This window comes from Microcaecilia unicolor, chromosome 14 (assembly GCF_901765095.1).
Source record: "Microcaecilia unicolor chromosome 14, aMicUni1.1, whole genome shotgun sequence".
Lineage (NCBI taxonomy): Eukaryota > Metazoa > Chordata > Amphibia > Gymnophiona > Siphonopidae > Microcaecilia > Microcaecilia unicolor.
Genome location: NC_044044.1, coordinates 34,962,971 through 34,985,950, shown reverse-complemented (window position 1 = coordinate 34,985,950; position 22,980 = coordinate 34,962,971). Strand labels below are relative to the sequence as shown.

At 45.2% G+C, this 22,980-nt stretch overlaps 2 protein-coding genes across 6 annotated transcripts in view; both read right to left on the bottom strand.

The window, feature by feature from the left end:
- VAMP1 (vesicle associated membrane protein 1) overlaps nucleotides 1–20,486 on the bottom strand; it is a 33,244-nt gene extending 12,758 nt beyond the window's left edge. The window contains exons 1-5 of one of the 3 annotated variants that reach the window (XM_030188267.1): nucleotides 20,406–20,486; nucleotides 13,470–13,587; nucleotides 12,339–12,497; nucleotides 11,955–12,006; nucleotides 10,188–11,650 (exon numbers count right to left, since the gene is read on the bottom strand). In XM_030188267.1, coding sequence (XP_030044127.1) covers nucleotides 11,634–11,650; nucleotides 11,955–12,006; nucleotides 12,339–12,497; nucleotides 13,470–13,587; nucleotides 20,406–20,407 — 348 coding nt within the window. In that variant the 5' untranslated portion in view covers nucleotides 20,408–20,486 and the 3' untranslated portion in view covers nucleotides 10,188–11,633. Of the gene's footprint in view, nucleotides 1–10,187; nucleotides 11,651–11,954; nucleotides 12,007–12,338; nucleotides 12,498–13,469; nucleotides 13,588–20,405 lie in introns of those variants that run through there. The other 2 variants (XM_030188269.1, XM_030188266.1) reach the window with 2 other exon arrangements.
- On the bottom strand, nucleotides 698–6,446 carry MRPL51 (mitochondrial ribosomal protein L51). 3 transcript variants are annotated; one of them, XM_030188272.1, is made up of 4 exons: nucleotides 6,230–6,446; nucleotides 3,735–3,829; nucleotides 1,562–1,669; nucleotides 698–1,190 (listed from the first exon to the last, which is right to left on the bottom strand). In XM_030188272.1, the coding sequence occupies exons 2-4, from the start codon at nucleotides 3,814–3,816 to the stop codon at nucleotides 994–996; spliced, it is 387 nt and encodes a 128-aa protein (XP_030044132.1). In that variant the 5' UTR covers nucleotides 3,817–3,829; nucleotides 6,230–6,446; the 3' UTR covers nucleotides 698–993. The 3 variants fall into 3 exon arrangements, with proteins under 3 accessions (XP_030044132.1, XP_030044130.1, XP_030044131.1); XM_030188270.1 differs by having other exon boundaries at nucleotides 6,235–6,446; XM_030188271.1 differs by having other exon boundaries at nucleotides 6,259–6,446.
- Nucleotides 20,487–22,980: the final 2,494 nt, after the last annotated feature.

Below are 22,980 nucleotides of genomic sequence, written 5' to 3'. Positions count from 1 at the left end.
CACGGTCCATCTCGTCTGCCCACGATAAACTCGTATGTGTATACCTTACCTTGATTTGTACCTGTCTTTTTCAGGGCACAGATCGTATAAGTCTGTCCAGCAGTATTTCCCGCTTCCCAACCACCAGTCCCGCCTCCCATCACTGGCTCTGGCACAGACCCCGTATAGGTCTGCCCTCCCCTATCCTAGCCTCTCAACCACCAACCCCTCTTCCCCCCGCCACCCAATTTCAGCTAAATTTCAGTAAACGTCTGTTTACTCTTTTCAAAAATACTAGGACTAGGGGACACGCAATGAAGCTACAAAGTAGTAAATTTAAAGCTAATCAAAGAAAATATTTCTTCACTGAACTGTGTAATTAAACTCTGGAATTCATTGCCAGAGAATGTAGTAAAAGCAGTTAGCTTAGCTGAGTTTTAAAAAAGGTTTGGATGGTTTCCTAAAGGAAAAGTCCATACACCATTATTAAAATGGACTTGGGGAAAATCTACTGCTTATTTCTAAAATAAGCAGCATAAAGTGTATTGTACTGTTGTGTGATCTTGCCAGGTACTTGTAATCTGGTTTGGCTCCTTTTGGAAACAGGATGCTGGGCTTGATGGACCTTCGGTCTGTCCCAGTATGGCATATACTTATGTAGGGGAGGGAAAGAGCTGTCTCAGTATTTGGATATCAGCAGGGTGCTGTAGAGTAGGAATAAGGTGCAGGTTTATGTTTATTAAATATTTGGTATATTGTCTTTCCTACATAGCAATCAAGGCAATTTACATAGTAAAATAACACAATACTCGATACTGAAATAAAAGAGGGCACTGCAACACAGGCATGAGCTCAGTGGCAAACCGACGCGTGGTCCAGTGAATATAAAATAAAAAAAGATGCACAAACCCCAACAATTATTGGAGAAATGTTATATATTGTAAATGCAGACAAACACCCCTTAACGCCAGCCGTACTCTCCAGGTATCAGTGACACTGAAGCTGTTTCCAGGATTATCGGTGCTTTCCATAGCGATTAAATCGCCTGTATAGGAAACGAATGCGTTTGTTCAGTTTGTCCAAGTCCTCTAAAAACATGCGATGCCCCACAAACTTCTTCTTTCGGATACAACGCTGCAGCTCATTTCCTCTCCAGCCACGCAGCCACTGCGGTCCCTTAATAAGGTCCTTGGGTTGAGCTTTAAAGTCGCCTATAAAGGGAAAAGTTGAAAGGATACAGCCGTTAATATTATACAGATTTATCTTACACAGCTCTCCTTTGTTTTATCCAGAGCTTAAACACTCATTTCAATACGTGGTATAAAAGCACATATACAGGTTTTATATCCCCGACACCCATAATCATCTTAATTATATAGATCGGGGAGCAGTGGTCTTTGTTCATAAAGAGATCATGTTTCAGTCTGTATTACGAATGGCCTCTAGATTAGGAGTAAGTGACTGTTGTGTCCCTGAGGCTGCCACAGCCCTTTCAATCTGTCACTTTTCACTACCAGCAAATAACATGGCCTTTAGCCCCCTTCCTCCTCTATCCAAGGCCCCCTGCCTGCTCTCCACTTACCCAGAATACCAATGTTGTCATAGACTCCAAAAAGCGCTCGCTTCTCTGTCCAGCGATCCACCTGCTTGGGCTTATGAAAAGCTTCCGCCCGAATGAAATTCACAACACCTATAGTGATATTTTACCAATAATGATTAAAAAAACACATATAGACAATAAGATCTAAGGAAAGTCAAACTTGGAAAACCCACCCATCTACCTGATCCAGCCACCAAAAACATTCAATGAATCAACTGTCGACACATTCTACCACCCACCCACTCAGATGACCAATCGTCCCACCTAGCTACCCAGACCCTCTAACCCCCCTCCCCCCTCCCATTATCACCAATTATGCAGACATAAGTACATAAGTACATAAGTACATAAGTACATAAGTAGTGCCATACTGGGAAAGACCAAAGGTCCATCTAGCCCAGCATCCTGTCACCGACAGTGGCCAATCCAGGTCAAGGGCACCTGGCACGCTCCCCAAACGTAAAAACATTCCAGACAAGTTATACCTAAAAATGCGGAATTTTTCCAAGTCCATTTAATAGCGGTCTATGGACTTGTCCTTTAGGAATCTATCTAACCCCTTTTTAAACTCCGTCAAGCTAACCGCCCGTACCACGTCCTCCGGCAACGAATTCCAGAGTCTAATTACACGTTGGGTGAAGAAAAATTTTCTCCGATTCGTTTTAAATTTACCACACTGTAGCTTCAACTCATGCCCTCTAGTCCTATTATTTTTGGATAGCGTGAACAGTCGCTTCACATCCACCCGATCCATTCCACTCATTATTTTATACACTTCTATCATATCTCCCCTCAGCCGTCTCTTCTCCAAGCTGAAAAGCCCTAGCCTTCTCAGCCTCTCTTCATAGGAAAGTCGTCCCATCCCCACTATCATTTTCGTCGCCCTTCGCTGTACCTTTTCCAATTCTACTATATCTTTTTTGAGATACGGAGACCAGTACTGAACACAATACTCCAGGTGCGGTCGCACCATGGAGCGATACAACGGCATTATAACATCCGCACACCTGGACTCCATACCCTTCCTAATAACACCCAACATTCTATTTGCTTTCCTAGCCGCAGCAGCACACTGAGCAGAAGGTTTCAGCGTATCATCGACGACGACACCCAGATCCCTTTCTTGATCCGTAACTCCTAACGCGGAACCTTGCAAGACAGCCTGCCATCAACCTATTCACCCACCCAGATTACCACAACCGTGGACATCCATGCATCCAGCCATTTACATTATCATCTCTAAATTCATCCATCTACCCCACCCCACCCATCCTGATGTCTGTGTTTCTGAAGCTTGGACTACAACTCAATTTTTAATCCACTTACCTATATAAGCATCCACTTGATTATCTTACTACCCGTGAACCCCTTCATCTACCCACTCCTAAACACTTTAGTTTACTCCAAACATCTGACTCCTTACCAAGAAAAAGTAGCCCTCAGTCAATTCACCCATCCATACTAGAACCTCAGGGTCACCCAAGTTCTTAATAACCCCCCCCCCCCCAACTACACACACCCCAATCTGCACCTCATTGCATAAGGCAGGAGAACGTGGTGAAGGCGGTTAGCTTAGCAGAGTTTAAAAAGGGGTTAGATGGTTTCCTAAAGGACAAGTCCATAAACCACTAATAAATGGACTTGGGAAAAATCCACAGTTCCAGGAATAACATGTATAGAATGTCTGTACGTTTGGGAAGCTCGCCAGGTGCCCTTGGCCTGGATTGGCCGCTCTCGTGGACAGGATGCTGGGCTCAATGGACCCTTGGTCTTTTCCCAGTGTGGCATTACTTATGTACTTAAGGCATCTGGCAGAAATATTAAAAATCTGCAAATGTCACTTCTGACAAGTTACTTTAACATTTCTTTACTTATTATTTGCACTTACTAGTCATACTCAAACTACAAAAGACATTCAAGGCGAGGTACAAACCAGTCACAAAATATAGAAAAAGCAAGAAAAGCAACAGCACATCATCTTCAGCTAAACACAACCATATTAGCGTGAGCAATCACTGTAGAAAGCTCAGGAGCTCACACTGACAGAGGCACTGCAAAGGATTTCATGTGGACTGATGCATATCTATGGTAAATATTTATTCTTCCTTCCTCCTCTTCCTTCAGCTACTCAGTATGAAGAGATACCCAGACTCACCTAGAGAAAAAGTGCGCTGCGAGCATGAAAAAGAACTCAGCAGTGACAGGCAGGGGGACAGCCGCTGCAGGAGCTTCGCCATGTCAAATCAATCCCTGCAGAGGAAGGGAAAAAAATACACCTGAGAGTAGGGACAGGTAGGAGTGCGGAGAAAAACGAGAGAGATGAAGAAGGCAGGGGTACCAGGACAGCAGAAGAGGGAAAATATAATCTGATTTCTAACAAATTTGAACAGAAGTTTGTTCCAGATAGCAACTGCTTGGAAGGAAACATTAAGCTGATATTTTAAAACATTCTCTTTTAAGAACTCGAGCAGAGATATAAAAAGAATAAGAAAAAAACTAAATCAAAAGTTTTGAAGTATTTCCATATTATATAATTTATTTGGTACATTTATACCCCGATCTTTCCCACTCAATAGCAGGTTCAGTGCGGCTTACAAAGCATGGGTTATAATATCCCCCGCCACCCCTTTTCCAAGTTGAAGAGCACTAGCCTCTTTAGTCTTTCCTCATTTAAAAGGAATTCCAGCCCCTTTTATCATTTTGGTCGCTCTTCTTTGAACCTTTTCTAATTCCACTATGTCTGTTTTGAAATATGGCAATACTCAAAGTAAGGAGTGATACAGAAGCATAATAATATTCTTGGTCTTATTTTGCATTCCTTTCCTAATAATTCCTAGCATCCTGTTTGCCTCCTATCCCATTACGTTTTAATTTTCTCAGGAGTTAGTTGCTTCCTACATTAAGGGCTTGGCAGAAGCGCCGAACTTTGAAGTTGTTGCTTGTTAACCACTCAATATGTTAGATGGGAGGTTTACAACTTTTTTTTTAATAAAAATAAAACAACAAAATCTTATTTTTAAATTACAAAGCAAAAACATCTGAAATGTGAGCTTAAACTGTAAACCTGTAAATTTACTTTATCTTTCCACAAATGTTTTGAAGTGAAATATTGTTTTGTAGATGGTGAACAGACCACCTAAGACTATTCAACTAATACCCCTTTCCCAGGAACAGAAAAATATTTCAAAATTTTAGGCACCCATCAAAGAGTTTCTAAAACCAAGTAATTTCGTTTTACTATATAATTTTTTTTTTTTTGGGGGGGGGGGGGGGGATAGAGAGTCTGGGAGTTTTCTCCTTTATTGTTTCAGGTTTCTTATTGTTGATTGTCCCTTCATTTTTTGTTTTTCTCATCCTCCAGGTATCCCTTACTCCCAATTTTCCACCTTTTTCCAATCTTTCCCCTTCTCCAACCACCAGGTGATTTCAAAATAACTCTCTTACCTTATCACAGGCCCGAAATTTTAGGCACCCAAGTAACATGGCAGTTAAAATATTTGTCTAGGAAGGGAATGCATTTGTCCAGCAATTCCAAGGCCTCTGCAAACATTTGTTGCCCAACAAACTTCTTTTGGATACAGCACTGCAGCTCATTTCCTCTAACCACTGCAGCCCTTTAATTATCTGGATTTTCTCTTTAAAATTGTGCCTAGCACAAACCAATGTTATTAGAAAAGTGACAAAAACCTACACCCGCTCAACCATTATACAGCCCCTGATTGAACAAACAGCAGAGCTGCCACCCACCCACCCAGGAACGCACAGAGTCAGTATGAGTACTGAACGTCCTAAGCAAATCTTCAGCCGTGTGTGTTATAATAAATATCTGCCACATAGTAGATGACGGCATAAAAAGACCTGCACGGTCCATCCAGTCTGCCCAACAAGATAAACTCATATGTGCTACTTTATGTGTGTACCTGTCTTTGATTTGTATCTGCCATTTTCAGGGCACAGACAGTAGTACTGCCAACTCCAGACTTCGCGCCTTCTGTCTCGCTGCACCCTACGCCTGGAATAAACTTCCTGAGCCCCTACATCTTGCCCCATCCTTGGCCACCTTTAAATCTAGACTGAAAGCCCACCTCTTTAACATTGCTTTTGACTCGTAACCACTCGCCTCCACCTACCCTCCTCTTCTCCTTCCTGTACAGGTTAACTGATTTGATTTGCTTACTTTATTTTTTGTCTATTAGATTGTAAGCTCTTTGAGCAGGGACTCTCTCTTCTATGTTTGTGCAGCGCTGCGTACGCCTTGTAGTGCTATAGAAATGCTAAATAGTAGTAGTAGTAGTTTCAGGGGCGAGCACAGACCGTAGAAGTCTGCCCAGCACTAGCCCCACCTCCCACCACCAGCTCTGCCACATGAACCTATATTTTATTTAGTGCCAAAGACAACTGTTTTAACTTACTTTGTACTCATGCTTAAGGTTGTTGGGGGGTTTTTTTTTGGGGGGGGGGGTGGGGGAGGCGAGATTTTGTTACAGTGACCAAATCCTGGATAACAGGTAGAGGCACATGCTGGAGGATTGGAGAAAGAAAGAAAGAAAGAAAGGCAGGGGGAGTGGAAGGAGGAGAAAGACAGCAGGAGGCATGTGCGGAAGGTGAAAAAGAACAACCACTGGAAATGTTAGTTGAGCTGCTTTGAACCTTACAACAGACGGGTCGATTACTCTTGCACCTTGTTCTCTTGCTTCCAAACTCTGCTTAGCAGCCGTCCTCACGTTGGGAAAGGAAAGGAATCGACTCCAACCAAGAAGAAAACCTCTGGAATCAAACACTGCACATGACAAAAAAGAGAAAGAGAGACAAAACATGTGGCCTGTGGGGACACTAGAGTCAAGCCTGGAACGCACAGAGACAGACAACCTATGGGAGGACCAGAATGAGGCTTGGATTGGAACTCACTGAGACCTACTACTATTGGAGAACCAGAATAAGGCTTGGCCTAGAATGAGGGCTGCTATTGGAGCCCCGGAATGACACTTTGGAACGCACTGAGAGAGCTGCTATTGGAGGACCAGAACGAGGCAGAGATAAAGAGACAGACGAAACAGAACGGCTGAGGATTGGAACAAAGAGACGGCATAACGTTTAAAAGTTGAAGTCACTTAGGTTAGTCTCTGTTTCCCCTGCCCCGCGAGGCCGTCGTTCTGCGTACACTCAAAACAAAGGAAAAGAAACCTACGAGATGCAGCATCCACGTTGTCATTCTTTATTGTTGGTAGCATTTTTTATTTAATCTCACTTATATTTTCAAACATGCCAGCTTGTGTACTGATCTACACAGAGGAAGTATAATAACAGACTAACTTTTCTTAGATAATTTGTTATTAATCGTAATCAGGGTATCATTTGCAGGGACTGGTTATAGGGACACCCTGGCTTGTGTCATAGTCATACAGATTTTTTTTTTCTCCTGTTAAAGGGCCACTAAAAGCGTTATGAGAATCAAGTGCTCAACTCAACATTCAGCGTTTCTGTCTATTTATTTATTTATGGCAATTCTATCCCACATTAAACAAATTAGGTTGAAACTTGGGATCATTTAAAATCTTTTTTTTTGTTTCCTGTGCCTAGATCAAACTAGAAAGATGGTTTGTGGGAACTTGCTCCTTCTGGTTTGTGGAATGCAGTGGTATATTATAAAAATGCACTTTATACTGTTTATTACTACTATTTAAAAGAAAGATATTAAATAGGACAGAGATAGTTCATGCTGAAGTCCAGAGTCAGTCTAAATGTGCCAATATTTTCCAGTTCTGTGATATATATTTCTTCAAGTCCGTTTTCAACAGCATTTTCTCAGTTAATACCCAAATGCCAACACAATTATAATGTTAATTAATAAATTTTGGATTTTACTGAATTCTATTATTGTCTCACTGTGGTTCCAGTTTTGGCACAGTATAAGTCATCACAAGGACAAAATATAAGAAAACCAATGGACTGTATAGGCTTATAGCCCATGTATTTATGTTTAAACAAATGAGAGATCTACATGAAAGAGAATATTTATTTTTATTATTTTTACTTACGAAAACCACTTCTCCCTGAAACATGCTCAAAACAGTATAATCCATTTGTACAAAAGAAATTAGGTGAATATGTGATTGATTCCATGTGCCCCAATGAAAAAAAGAGTTTAATTTTACTTCCAGACTTTATAACACCAGGCTTCCAAAAGCAGATTACAACAACAGTTGATATGAACCCATCAGTAAAAGGATAGCGTCACTGAAATTTGGCCATGTATTACTGTATTGTGTAGAGAAATTAGCACAAAATACAGCCTTTATTATTGCTGTTTCCACCAGCTACAATAATTTCTGAAGTTGTTTTAGTGATATTCAGTTTTGATTTTATGATATTTATATCTACATGTGGGATGCTTTCAAGTAAATTAAAAAGCTGTCAAATAAGTCCTCCACCTTTTAAGGAATTGCCTATCCAATTGGAACAGCTTTTGACTTTTTACAGATGGATCATGAATAGGCAATCCATTATTTCTAATAACCTTCTACTATTGCTTTTAATGGCGTTTGAAATTCATTTGATTTTTCTTTCACAGAACTTAAAGATATATTGGTTGACTTGCTGTAACTGGTCACCAAACCATAAAAGTGTGGTCTTCTGAGTATTTCACAAAATTAGTTTTTGCCCAGTGTTCAACCACCGTAATCAAGCATTGTACATTCTGAATTGTATCATTTAAAGTGTCTGACCCTGGACACAATACAAATATAACTTAGTGAAAAAATATTAAAGGTCTCCAAAAACTTCAGTAAAGGGCTTAATATATTGAATAATTGTGGGGAAAGAGGTGACCCCTGTGGAACAGCACAAGTTGGCAGGCCAACTTGAAGACTGTTGCCCATTCTTAAGAACTGTGTAATGAAAGGGTAAAGCAGCTTGGGCTTTTCAGCTTGGAGAAGAGACAGCTATGGGGAGATATGATGGAGGTCTATAAAATATTGCTCATTCTTGAATGCAAACCCTTTGATTTTCTCTTTCCTCTGACTTTGGATTTTGCACAGTACAGAAGGAAATTATTACTGCTCATGGTTCTTCGATGCCTATCCAGATTCTGCATGTGTGACTGCCTAAGGGGCTATACTTACTAGCATATAGATTCTGGTTATTCCGTGTTGCCAAATATACCTGCTGATTATCATCATATCTCTGTGTGTTTTGCGTTATAACTGCTTATTACAGGATATTATACAGTGTCCATCATTTTAACTTTGAGGCTTTGCCACTTTATGAAATATATCAGGTAATTTTATAAGGTTTTTCAAGCCTAAAAGATCTTTTATGAAATGAGGTCACACCTCAGATCTCTACATTGTGCAAGAAGGTGAGTGTGGGTAGCGAAGCCTGTTCAGGGAGGAGTTTCGTCAGAGTGTGGGAACAGTCAGTTTATGCACATATGTGTCCACCTTTGGGAAAAAGTGACTGAAGTAGAGGATCCAAAATGTACAGGATGGGCCGATTTTTCTCTTCATGGGTCCGTAAGCATTATGAAAAAGTTACCTTTGAACTTCTGTAAATTTTTTTATTTTTTCACATAAAAGGACGGGGTTTGAACTGTTGTATTACAAATTGTTTCCTCCAACAAAATTAATTAAAATCTCATATTTTTTATTTCTGATTTCTTTAGTCACTTTTTTCCAGAGATGGTCACGTGTTTTAGAAGAAATGTCAAGCCGGCGTAAATGTCAGTTCTCACAATCTAACCCCATTTCTGTAGCATTTCTGCCAGTGTTTGACATAGAAGCATCTTCCTGGCCTGTTATACAGTTACTCCGATAAAATGCACCAATCACCCGTCTCCTTTTATCTTGCACCATTCTCTTCCGTGTGAGCAGTGAAACAGTGACATTGACCAGCTTTTTCCAGGTAAAATTTATTGGGGGGGGGGGGGGGGGAGACACGAACATGCCTTAATCATATGCAATTGCCTTTAAATATTATATATTATTCTCTCTGTACATTTTCAATACATGTGCAATAAAGTCAGACAAAAAGTATGTATAAGCTAACAAAGTGCAAAAGAGATTTTTCTAGGTTTTAACATATTTATGACTACATTTTTTTCTGCTACATTTTTAGCTCGTGCATCGTGTGAACAGGTAAAAACATAAAATGAACCAACAGTCAAGAAGAAGAACTGAAAAGTGACTCCAATGTTTCTGGCTGATCTAAAGACACAAGAATCACTGAACATATTACATTTTAACTCCCGGCCCCCCCTCCTCGAAGGAAACAGAAGCCTGAGCTGATTCTGAACCACATGCGAACAGGACTGGCCCAAGCACTAACCAAGACAGGCTGTTGCCTAAGGCAGCAGAGGGCAGCTGAAGTCAATGCGAAACGACCGATGCTTATCAGCCCTTATAAACTCAAAGAACTGTCAATGTCTAATTCAGTGGTTCCCAGACCTGGTCCTGGAGGCAGCCCAGCCAGTCAGGTTTTCAAGATATCCACAGTGAATATTCATGAGAGAGACTTTGCATGCACTACCTCCACTGCATGCAAATATCTCTCATGAATATTCATTCACGCGCTGCGTGCGTCTGGTAGCGCTATACAATTGCTAATAATAATAAAAACCTGACTGGCTGGGCTGCCTCCAGGACCAGGTCTGGGAACCACTGCTCTAATTTGATGGGCAGGAAGGGGGGAAATTTTGGAAACCGTTCTCATTATTTGTGTGTGTGTGTGTATGTGATGCACACATACACACAAAACACAGTATAATAGGTAAAAGCATGATGTCTTGGGGGGAGGGGGAGGTAAAATTAGGGACCTGATACTTAATTGAAGGAGATATAATAAGGCTAAACGTTTGCTTAGAGCAGCTCCCCTTCAGTCAGAGCACATCAGGTAGATCATAAAGGCAAGACTGGACCCCTCCCCACGAAAGAACCAGAGGGTGAGGGTCAAAGCACAAAATTCTATGGGAGGCAACAGGGCAAAAGCCTGGAATGTTTTACTTCAAACCAGGTGGGAAAGAAGAGACTCTCATTTAATGATCTGAACTAAGGATCTACCTTGGGTCAGAGGCAATATTCGTCCGTTCCCACCCAAAAGGTTGATGAGGGATGGAGACAGGGAAGGGACAAAGACTGATCTATCTTTTACCCGTAAATTCTGAAGAGAGAGTTTGGCACAAAAGTGTTTATAACGACCACTTCCAATAAGGAAGAGTAAACACCATCCTTATCACGTTCCCTCTCCTCAGGGTTTCATACGTAACACCAGCGTTCCCTCAACAGATCCCGACAGTCTCAGAATCTACACAGGGTGGTGGTGTACGGTGTGGACACATGCACAGTATCCCAGATGTTAGGATTAGAAAATGAGTAGGGACTCCTCCTTCTCAGGGTCCTATAGCAGTGCTGGTGAGAGAGAGAGTAGGGAGCATTATAAAGGTGGATCTACTCCCCCAACCCTGAGAGAGACAGATGGCTGTGGCAAGGTCTCTTATCTTACAGACAGTGCCCTGTCCCCCTTCACTCCTGTGGACTTTAAGGCACCTCTGGCAGAATCTTTAGGGCATTCTCTGGCATACACAAGTCCTCAATTAATAGGAATCATAATAACTGGCAAGACTAGTACCCTACCTACAGAAGGCCCTCTCGCAGAATCATAAATTTACCTACAGAATGGAAATCTTGCATCAGAGAGAATCTCCTGCTTCTTCACTGGTCATGACAACTCCATTAGAAAAAAAACCTTTTCTTTATGAATTCTGATTCAAAATGGTCGCTGGCCAACTTCCTGCTTCTAAATCCAAAATGACCACCTCTTATCTATTCAAAGCAGGAAAATTAATTTCGAAATTCTTTTCTCAAAAGAGTAGAAAAATAAATACATATGTAGAAATAACATTATTTTTAAAACACCAAGCTTGGCTGAAAATACAAAGGCAGAATCAAATAATAAAAAAGCAAAAATAGATAAGGCAGATAATATTGCTGACAAGGAAGTGAAAGAGGAAGTGACATCAGACGAACGGTGGAAAGGGAAGACGGAGGTTCTTCAAGCATTTTCAAGTGCTAAAGTAAACTGTAGACCGAAAGAAAAACAATGGAAGAGAGAACAGAGTTACAGGAAAAGAACTTAGCACTCATACCACACTCTCTCCCCAAAAACAAATTAGCACTTAACCCCAGAGATCCCCCTGTGTCCTACACTGGGAGGGGACAGTCTCCCTTTTCACCCACATAGCCCCATTGACAAATGTTATCTCCTTCCCTCTCATTTATGGTCTCTCCCACACTAGGGGTGACATCTTTGTCTATGACCCAACCAAGCACATTTTAATCCCCTCCCCCCCCCCCCCACTCTCAGCAGCCCCCAGTGAACTCACTTATAATGATCACCACCATGATAGCACATATGGCTCCCATTATAATCATCATCTGCAGAGAGAAAAAGAGGGTTAAATTCACCAGAACTGTGTCCCATTCCCCAGAGAATCCCTTTCCCAGCCTTTCCTCAAGACTTCAGATTCTCCCAAACCCTCCCTGTTGGACATTAGAAGAATAAGAACCAACTGGCAGGTCTGCAGTTCCCTGTCTCAGCTCTCATCTCCAACTCTGTTAAAGTAATTTAGGGCATGGAGTCATGGGAATCACATTATCTCCCAGTATCTCAGATCGCATCCCCAAGTCTATCACTGACTATCATGTCCAGCCCTCTGCTGCCTCCCACCCACCCCCTTCCCGAGGACAGAGGCAGACATTACTCGTACCTTGCAATTCTTCCACCAGAATTTTCTCTTTAATTTTGCAGCGCTGCTTGCAAATAATGATGCATCTTGTACCAGCCTGTCTGCACGGTCATCCATTTCAGATAGGTTTTCATCCCTCTGCATAACTTTATCTATGTTCACCCGTACGATGTCTGCAACCTGAGAACAGGAAGAGCAAACTCAATGGACACAAAACCTGGATATTTTCCAGTCATAATGGAACAAATTGAAAATGTCCAGGACTAAAACTAAGATGTTTTGAGCTACACCTGTTTTAATAACAGCTAAGCCACAAAAAATGACCAGATGACCACTGGAGGAATAAAGGAATGTCCTCTCATTACTCCCCCAGTGGTCACTGACACCCTCCCACCCCCAAAGATATAAAAGCAACCTTATATATCAGCCTCTATGACAGCCTCAGATATTATAGCCAGTCCTTTTAGTGTAGCAAGCAGGTCTCTGGAGTAGCCTAGTGAGGAGACGAGGACCCAGGCCCATAATCCACTCTGACTGTTACACTTGTGATGGAAAGTGTCAGCCCTCCCAAACTCACCAAAAACCTACTGTACCCACATACAGGTGCCCCTTTCACCCATAAGAGGTATTGTTGTGGTGCACAGTTGGGAGTGGTGGGTTTAGCAGACAAGGGGGTAACAGTGAGATGTGTACCTGAGAGCTTTTATATGAAGTTCACAGCAGTGTCCCCTAGGGGGCCCCACTGGTCTGCTGGGATGTCTGTGTGGCCAGTCTACTAAGAATGCTGACTCCTCCTACATCCCAATGGCTTGATTTTGTGCGTGTTGCACTTGGACTTTTTTTTTTTTCAAAAATGAACCAACAAGATAATTACACAGAGCACAAAAACATCTAACGTGATTTTCGAAAACACAAAATAGATGTTTTGCTGTTTTTTTTTTTAAATGGCTATATTTCCTATTCGGATTTGGGTTGTTTAGCGCAAAACATCCAAAGCCTGACTTAAACATCATATTTGAAATGTCCCTCTTTATGTGCTAAGCATGTAGCACCATCCCTCCACCAACCTGACCCTCTCTACCCTTGGCACAAATCACTAGCACACTCCCAAACTCAGGCAATGCAGAACTAATTTTGGACTGAACCTCCCACCTCTTCCACCTGAGCCTGTGCCTGCTGCGTCCTTCTGTTACTGGTCAGGTTAGGAGGAGGCCCAGCAGGTGTGCCGGCATCGGGTCCTGCAGAGGCTGGGCCGACAGGGGAAGTAGACCTGGAAATGGAAAATACAATGTAGAGAGAGGCAGACATACACTCCTGAACATGTGTTAATATGGACGCAGGGTATGTATCAGAGTAACAATGCCTGAAGATGTGTAAAGTTAGTTTCTCTTCACAAGCACAGAGCTGACACAGGCCTCTGCTAATCATGGCATCACACTTATTTATGTATTTACACATGATATTCCACTTGTTGTAAAGAAAACATCAAAGCAGAGTACAAACAAAATATGTTGAGAACAAGTGTAACAATGCAATCGAGTTCAACTAAAACCAGGGCTTTTTTTGTGTTGGTACAGCATATAGGCACCTTTTTTTTCCCCGACGAGTCCTGCTCGCTCCCCTCTCCCCCATGACTCTCTTCTTTAGCGACTTGGCAGCTAAGAGAGGCTGCCGGTGTCAGGCCCTTCCCTCTGTGAGTCCCGCCTATGCGGAAACAGGAAGTTGAAACAAAGTAGGCGGGACTCGCAGAGGGAAGGCCCCAATGCCGACAGCCTCTCTTAATCGCTCCACTGGCTGATGCTGGCTGGGGTCCGGACTCTCAAGCAGGCGGGCAGGGGAGGAGGATAGGTGGGGGGAGGAAGAATCACTGGACATGGATAGCAGGGGAAGATGGGGGAAGATTAATCGCTGGACATGAATGCCAGGGGAGGGCAGGGGAGAATCACTGGATATGGAGGGGAGGGGAGGGAAAAGAGAATCACTAGACATGGAAGGGAGGGGAGGGCAGGGGAGAGAGGAGAATCGCTGGATATGGATGGGAGGGCAGGAGGGCAGGAGAGAGGAGAATTGCTGGACATGGATGGGAGGGGAGGGAAGAGAGAATTGCTGGACATGGTATTTCCGATGGTAAGTAAGGGAACTTTGAGCTGAAAATCAAAGGTATAGGCGGTGGTTACGTCTCTTGGACATCCATGACCAAATGAGTAGGTTTTAAGCTAGATATACAGAGCTGGAGCTGAAGATAGGCAAATTTATCCTTGAATTGCAGGTGAAACTCTTCCTTTAAAATTTGGAACTTTTTAATTTCCCCTTCATCATCCAACACATGATATAAATAGCAGACTCCGTTCCTTTCCCAGATCTAAAGCGTTTTGTTAGTTGAGCCAGGAATAAACTTTGAATTATTATGAAGTGGTAAAAATGAAATAATTGGTGGTGAGTAATGGAGTTCCTTGCACCCCTCCCCCAAGTTGCTAGTAATGGTTTAAAGATGGAGGAAGAATGGTAAAATGTTTTTACTGAGTTAAGGTAGTTTCAGCATCGGTGTCAGTGAAATCCACTGTGCCTCTAAACCAATCATTTATGTGACGAATGCAGCTAGTCAACCATTTAATTAAGTAGATCCCTTGATGTCATGAGTACCAATAGCAGAAAGCAAGTTCTTTTCCCTTGCCATAAATAAGTTCTCAAATTTCTCCCCAAAGACATCTCAAATTTCCTATTAAGACACAGGGGCGACATTTGGAACATATGCAGCCAGCAAGGTACAATCTTCATGTCACATAAGTCTATCTTGCTGATCAGGACGAGCCTGAACTGAATATCCGGGGCTAATTTTTTACATGCTGGCTGCAGAAGCTTAGGCAGGTCCCAGCCAAATATTGTCCAGGACCTGCATAAGGGATGTGGGTTCCCTCTGATACCTTCTGCTCCCCCCCCCCCCCCAATTCTGCCCCCCCCCCCACCAAAACAAGATAAAGCCCTCTCCAATCCTCCATCCCACCCCCCACCCCTTCAATGAGCAAGACCCCCCAAAATCTGTAAGAACTTCCCCCCTCCACTCACAGTAGCACCCCCTGAGCCTACCTAAAGTCCATGGTGGTCTATTGGGGTCGATGGGGGCAGGAATGAAACCCACTCGCTGCTGCTCCTAGCGGCTGTCTCCCACGACCTCTCACACAACGGCCTCATGGTACTCCGAAGTACACTGGCACCCCTGCCCAACAACTGGACTCCCACCTGTAAATGACCTTCTGGTGGGTTCTAGGGACACCAAGACCCTCTCAAAACCCAGGAGTCACACAGTCCTTAGAAAGGTTCAGGATAGACTGTCTCAGGATGTGTAAAGCATGGACAGGGGCCTTGGTACAGATCTCTACCTTCTGTATTCCCAAGTCAGGACTGAAGGATACTGGTCCTCCATGGGCTGTGTCTGAAGGAACAATCAAGGCACATAGTAGTTTTCTGACCAATGACACTGCAGAATGTTTACAACTTTAAAACTCCCAGAGGATAACGGGAAACAAGCAAAAGTCAGAACAAATGCAGTTAAGCTGCCAGCTGCCTATCAATTCAAAGTTTTCAGGAGAAAGGAAGTCTTACTAGGGAAACATCTTATTACACAGGGGTCAACCTTGAGTCGTGGAACTAAGGGGGTGAGGGCTTGCTTGTATGAGGTCTAGAACCTTATAGGAACATTACAAGAGCTTCCTTAATAAGGTATTGTTTGTTGATCATTATCTGTACATATTCATTCAAGTAAACTAACATGGCAACCACATGTTGTAGATGAGACATTTCTACTTTCAGGTGCTCTGCTTCCTTCATCAGCTCAGTGAGGAGACAGTGCTGTTTCTTTCATATCCATTAGAGGGCAGCATAGACCAAATAATTGTGAAATGTTCACCCAATACCAGTCAATGATGGATAAATGTAATGAAGAACAACCACTAACACTCTCTCAAAACAATATAAAATATAAGAAGATAATGTGCTCACTAATCAGTATAAGGCACATTTAAACAGAAACTGGTGAGCCCAATTCTTCAGTAACTTATGCAAAGAAAAGTTGGAAGTGGTTTATTTTTGTATTTGAATATTTTAAGTCACAGATCACTAGTGAAATTGAATGGGAGGATTTTTAAGCCCATAAAGCCTGGTCATATTTACAGGTGAGGCTCTGAGGCTTTTTCCCTCCTATTTCTGTTTAAAAGTGCCTTTTTCTCATTGGCTTCTTATATTTTATTTTGGGAGAGTGTTATTGGTTGTATTAGATTTTAACTTCTTTCCGCTATTGTTGATTGTTTACAGTGAATGTAATGAAGTGACGGAAAATGGGTAATCGGCTACCACATATGGCAATTTATAATAAGAAGATAATAAGCACATTTGTGAGTTTTGAACCTCTCCCCTCTTTAGCTCCTTCTGATCCTGGGCAAGTCACTTAACCCTCCATTGCCCCACTAGGGGAAGAGAAAATACCTGTATATAACAAATGTAACCCGTTCTGGTTGTACCACAGAGAGGTAGAGTATCAAGACCATCACCCTTTACATAGTAACATAGTAGATGACGGCAAAAAAAGACCTGCACGGTCCATCCAGTCTGCCCAACAAGATGAGTTCGATTCCCGGCACAGGCAGCTCCTTGTGACTCTGGGCAAGTCACTTGACCCTCCATTGCCCCATGTAAGCCGCATTGAGCCTGCCATGAGTGGGAAAGTGCAGGGTACAAATGTAACAAAAATAAAATAAACTCATATGTGCTATACACACCTGCTAAGCTGTTATACTGCTCGCACCGGCCCCACAGCCTTCCCTCTAATGTGGGACCTATGCGGAAACAGGAAGTTGTATTGGAGGGAAGGCTGTGGGGCCAACATGAGCAGTGTGTATTTGTTGCTGCTCGCTGAAAGTGAAAATCTGCTATTTAAAAGGTATACGAGGAGGGGAGATGTTTGAGAGACCATATGGCATGCAGGCGACAGAGGGAGAGACCAAATCATTTGTGGGACAAGGTGGAGTTCTTCTGCCCACCCATCTTGGGCCCAGGCCCACCCAAAATTGGGTGTCTGGCTACGCCCCTGACACTCTGTATCAAAGGCACAGAACTGCTCGCACAATCACACAATCAGAGGCAAAGACTCCCTTATTTACATAATCACACACACAGTATCAAGGGCAGAGACTCCTTTATTTACACAGGTATGTAAGAATGGTCACATTGCTGGCAATGCCCCTCCTCCACTTGGGATGGTACTGCCTGTGGGGATGGCAGTGTCTCTTTAGTGTCCCCCCACCCCTCGGCTGGCAATACACCATATCTCCTTAATTCATGGGATGGCACTGCCCTATATCTACCCCCCCTTCCTCCTGCACAAGATGGCACTGCCCTATACCTACTTCTCAGTGGGTGGGATGGCACTGTCCATGCAATCCCCCCTTCCTCCACTGAAAATGCATTTGGTGGCCCTATGCTATATCTACCCCCCTCCCCACTGCCCTATATCTATCCTCTCACTGGACAGTATGGCTCAGTCCTTTAATCCCACCACCCACCTCCTCTCTCATGCAAATTGCATTGGATGGCACTGATCTATGTGTCTCTTCCTCACCTGAGATGGCAGTGCCCAATTCCTCCCTCCACCCTGGCTGAAGATGACATTACTCTATATTTACTCCCCTTGCACGGGAAGGCACTGCCCTATATCTACCGCCTCCTGCACAGTCTCCTTAATCCATACCCCTGCCCTTGTGGCACTGCCCTATATCTGTCCTCTATTCTCCCTTGCATGGAGTGGCACTGCTTTATATCTACCCCTTCCTCCTCCTGCGCAGGATGGCATAGTCCTATATCTACCCCTTCCACCTCCTGTACGAAATGGCATGGCACTGGCTCTGTATCCCCCCCTCTCTCTCCCTCCCTGAATGCCGATTGCATTGGGTGGCACACGTCTGTCTTCTCCTCTCGAGATGGTACCACCCGTTTCCTCCACCACTGCCCCATATCCACCCCTCATCCTCCTACACAGGAAGGCACTGCCCTATATCTACCCCCTCCTGCACAGGATGACATGGCACAGTCTCCTTAATCCATACCCCTGCCCTTGTGGCACCGCCCTATATCTGTCTTCTCTGCACAAAATGGTACCACCTGTTTCCTCCATCCTTCCTTGCATGGGGTGGCACTGCTTTATATCTACCCCTTCCTCCTCCTGCGCAGGATGGCATAGTCCTATATCTACCCCTTCCACCTCCTGTACGAAATGGCATGGCACTGGCTCTGTATCCCCCCCTCTCTCTCCCTCCCTGAATGCCGATTGCATTGGGTGGCACACGTCTGTCTTCTCCTCTCGAGATGGTACCACCCGTTTCCTCCACCACTGCCCCATATCCACCCCTCATCCTCCTATACAGGAAGGCACTGCCCTATATCTACCCCCTCCTGCACAGGATGACATGGCACAGTCTCCTTAATCCATACCCCTGCCCTTGTGGCACCGCCCTATATCTGTCTTCTCTGCACAAAATGGTACCACCTGTTTCCTCCATCCTTCCTTGCATGGGGTGGCACTGCTTTATATCTACCCCTTCCTCCTCCTGCGCAGGATGGCATAGTCCTATATCTACCCCTTCCTCCTCCTGCGCAGGATGGCACAGTCCTATATCTACCTCTTTCACCTCCTGTACGAAATGGCATGGCACTGGCTCTGTATCCCCCCCCCCCCCCTCTCTCTCTCCCTCCCTGAATGCCGATGCATTGGGTGGCACATGTCTGTCTTCTCCACCACTGCCCCATATCCACCCCTCATCCTCCTACACAGGAAGGCACTGCCCTATATCTACCCCCTCCTGCACAGGATGACATGGCACAGTCTCCTTAATCCATACCCCCGCCCTTGTGGCACCGCCCTATATCTGTCTTCTCTGCACAAAATGGTACCACCTGTTTCCTCCATCCTTCCTTGCATGGGGTGGCACTGCTTTATATCTACCCCTTCCTCCTCCTGCGCAGGATGGCACAGTCCTATATCTACCTCTTTCACCTCCTGTACGAAATGGCATGGCACTGGCTCTGTATCCCCCCCCCCCCCCCCTCTCTCTCTCCCTCCCTGAATGCCGATGCATTGGGTGGCACATGTCTGTCTTCTCCACCACTGCCCCATATCCACCCCTCATCCTCCTACACAGGAAGGCACTGCCCTATATCTACCCCCTCCTGCACAGGATGACATGGCACAGTCTCCTTAATCCATACCCCCGCCCTTGTGGCACCGCCCTATATCTGTCTTCTCTGCACAAAATGGTACCACCTGTTTCCTCCATCCTTCCTTGCATGGGGTGGCACTGCTTTATATCTACCCCTTCCTCCTCCTGCGCAGGATGGCATAGTCCTATATCTACCCCTTCCTCCTCCTGCGCAGGATGGCACAGTCCTATATCTACCTCTTTCACCTCCTGTACGAAATGGCATGGCACTGGCTCTGTATCCCCCCCCCCCCTCTCTCTCTCCCTCCCTGAATGCCGATGCATTGGGTGGCACATGTCTGTCTTCTCCACCACTGCCCCATATCCACCCCTCATCCTCCTACACAGGAAGGCACTGCCCTATATCTACCCCCTCCTGCACAGGATGACATGGCACAGTCTCCTTAATCCATACCCCCGCCCTTGTGGCACCGCCCTATATCTGTCTTCTCTGCACAAAATGGTACCACCTGTTTCCTCCATCCTTCCTTGCATGGGGTGGCACTGCTTTATATCTACCCCTTCCTCCTCCTGCGCAGGATGGCACAGTCCTATATCTACCTCTTTCACCTCCTGTACGAAATGGCATGGCACTGGCTCTGTATCCCCCCCCCCCCTCTCTCTCTCCCTCCCTGAATGCCGATGCATTGGGTGGCACATGTCTGTCTTCTCCACCACTGCCCCATATCCACCCCTCATCCTCCTACACGGGATGGCACTGTCGCAGTAACCCCCGCCCTGCACGGATATTGCATTGACAGACACTGTCCTTATGCCTCTCCCGCACCCTCCCTCCTGACAGTAGATTTTTGCACCCTTTGCCCCCTTCCTCAGCACTCACATGTCTGCACTGGGATTCGGACTCCGGCGCTGCTGCAGTTTCTCCCCTTTGCTATTCTGCAGTACTGTACTACTGACCGTAGCTCCGGGCGGGGCGGGGCGGGGCGGGGAGCGCGCTCCCTGATGCCCGTGACGTCACCCACCAGACGCACTCGCGCGCTGTCTCAGGCAGACGGAGTGATTAAAGGTGCAGGAGGTTTTAAAGAGCCAGAGCACAAGAAAGGGCTCCAATCCCCTCCTGTGCCCAATAGGGATTGTAGCTCCTGAGGATCGCAGAATGGGTCAGGAACTCACTGGCCTCCTTCCCTCCTGTGCTGGCTCGGTTTAAGGAAGTATTTGCACAATGCTGTGTGAATATAATAACAGTGTAGACAGTTCCAGGAGGACAGGAGAGATCCGGAGATGCCAAGGGTCGCCCGTTCCAAAGCTGGAGATTTAAGGCCAATGATGCCAGAGTCTCCTTGTCCATTTGCCACTTCTTTTCTCCCCATCTCTATGTCCCTATTCTTGCTGTGTCCAAGGTAACTGTTCTGTGTCCTTATTCCACACCCCCCCCCCACCCCCAGCATGTGCCAGCATCTCTCCCTCTCTCTTCCATCTACCCCCCCCCCCAGGGGTCCAGCAACTGTTCCTCTCTCTATCTCCCCTTTGCAGGACCACAACCTCTCCCTTCTTTCCCTGCAGGTCCTGGCACCTCTCTCTTTTCTTGTCCTCCTCCCCCCCCCCCCCCCCCCCACACACACACAAAAAAGTCCAGCACCTCTTTCCCTTTCCGCACCCTCTTCTTTCCTCGCTCCCTTCATTGGATCTCTCTCTTCCCTACCTGACCTCCTTTCTAGCACCTCTCTCCCCTCTGTGCCCCCATCCCCGATACAGCACCTCTCTCCCTCCTTGCCCCTTCCCCTGATACAGCACCCCTCTCCCTCCTTGCCTCTTCCCCCGATACAGCCCCAGTCACCCTCTCCACCCCCCCCCCCCACCACAATAGCATCTTATCCCATTCCCTCTGCCTGATGGGCTCTCAGGACTCTGCCTCGCCCCAGCTAGTGCCGGCTCTGAGACTCAAAATGGCAGCTGTAACCTCTCATGGTAGTCCACCATTTAGAACTGTAGAGCAGGCATGGGAAGCAGCGACTAGGGATCGCTGCTGTCCGCCCTACCCTAGACCACCAGGGCATCGTTCGACTAGGTTTGTGGGAGGGGGTAGGCAGTGGGAGGCTTTGGGGAGAGAGATTTTTTCTGGGTGAGGCCAGCTGACTTTGGCAGGAGACTAGAATGCTTGTGCAGTAGGAAAAAAAATCTGTCCTCCATGAATGCATGAGAGGAGGGAACTTTGGCATCACAGCTGGAGGAGGGCCAAATGCATGTGATTTGGTATGTCTGGAGATCATTCTGAGGCAATGTTATTAAAAAATGGTCATGATCTGGCAATATCAAAATAACAAAGCAAAATTATCTCAGAAGATGCCCTCCAGATATGGCAACCCGGAAGATGGTTCTGCAGGATGAGGATTTCATTTACGTTTGTTACTTACACTGCTTATGCAAACCAAAAAAGATGGCCGCAAAATCTTGTCAAAACATACCTAGGTTTTGCTAAAAGTATTTGCAAAATCAGCTGGATACAGAGTTTCATGTTATATGGACTGGGCCAACAAATTCAAGCAGCAGTCTTCATTTCTCCTCTCAAGCAACCTCTGGTGAAATGATGATCCTCATAGGGATTGAAGAGCTAAGTGTTGCTTGATTATAAGAATGTTTTGACAAGGTTTTGTGGCCATCCAAATGATCTAAAAGTTTTTTGGAGACTTTGGACATTATAACTCTGCAGTTGGTATCAGCTATTACGCTGTCATATAAGGTCTTTTCTCCCAAAGGATTTAAAAGTCAATACAGCTGTGGTTTCCTTTGTTTTGTTTGTTAAACCACTCATAACATGATCAGTGGTGTGCGGTGACATTTACAACTGGGTGCAGTAGTGATCCTAGGTCGGCTGCCACCCGGGGCGAATCGCCGCTGCGCACCCCCCCTCCGGGCACAGCGGCGTCCGTCCACCCAGGGTGCAGCATGACCCCCCCCCCCCAGGTGCAGAGAACAGCCGCGCACCTGTCAGCTCCGCTGGGTCCCTGCTACCTCTGCCCCGGAACAGGACCTGTTCCGGGGCAGAGGGAGCAGAGAACCAGCGGAGCCGACAGGCGCGCGGCTACTCTCTGCACCCTCCAGCAGCATGCACCTGGGGTGGACCGCCCCCACCGCCCCGCCCTTGCTATGCCACTGACTGGGTGTTCTGCCTTTTTATTGGGTGTGATTGGCATGAAAGATAAACTAGAGAATAGAACTCACTATGAGAAGATTCAGAAATCTTCTTTAATGCAGCAATCAAACAAGGAAAAATAACTTACAGTTCAGATTCCCACTGCAGCTCCTTGTGACTGTGGGCAACTCACTTAACCCTCCATTGCCCCAGGTACAAAATAAGTACCTGTATATATGTAAACCGCTTTGAATGTAGTTGCAAAATACCACAGAAAGCCGGGGCAGCAAGCTCCGGTCTGGTATGAACTTGGTTGACAACT

What these genes read in the sequence shown, in the direction of transcription:
- MRPL51 (XM_030188272.1), bottom strand. Translation starts at nt 3,816, where the DNA reads ATGGCGAAGCTCCTGCAGCGGCTGTCCCCCTGCCTGTCACTGCTGAGT. An exon ending in GCAGCGCACTTTTTCTCTAG is followed by an intron (nt 1,670 to 3,734) that starts GTGAGTCTGGGT and finishes ATATCACTATAG; the next exon opens with GTGTTGTGAATTTCATTCGG. An exon ending in TGACAACATTGGTATTCTGG is followed by an intron (nt 1,191 to 1,561) that starts GTAAGTGGAGAG and finishes TTCCCTTTATAG; the next exon opens with GCGACTTTAAAGCTCAACCC.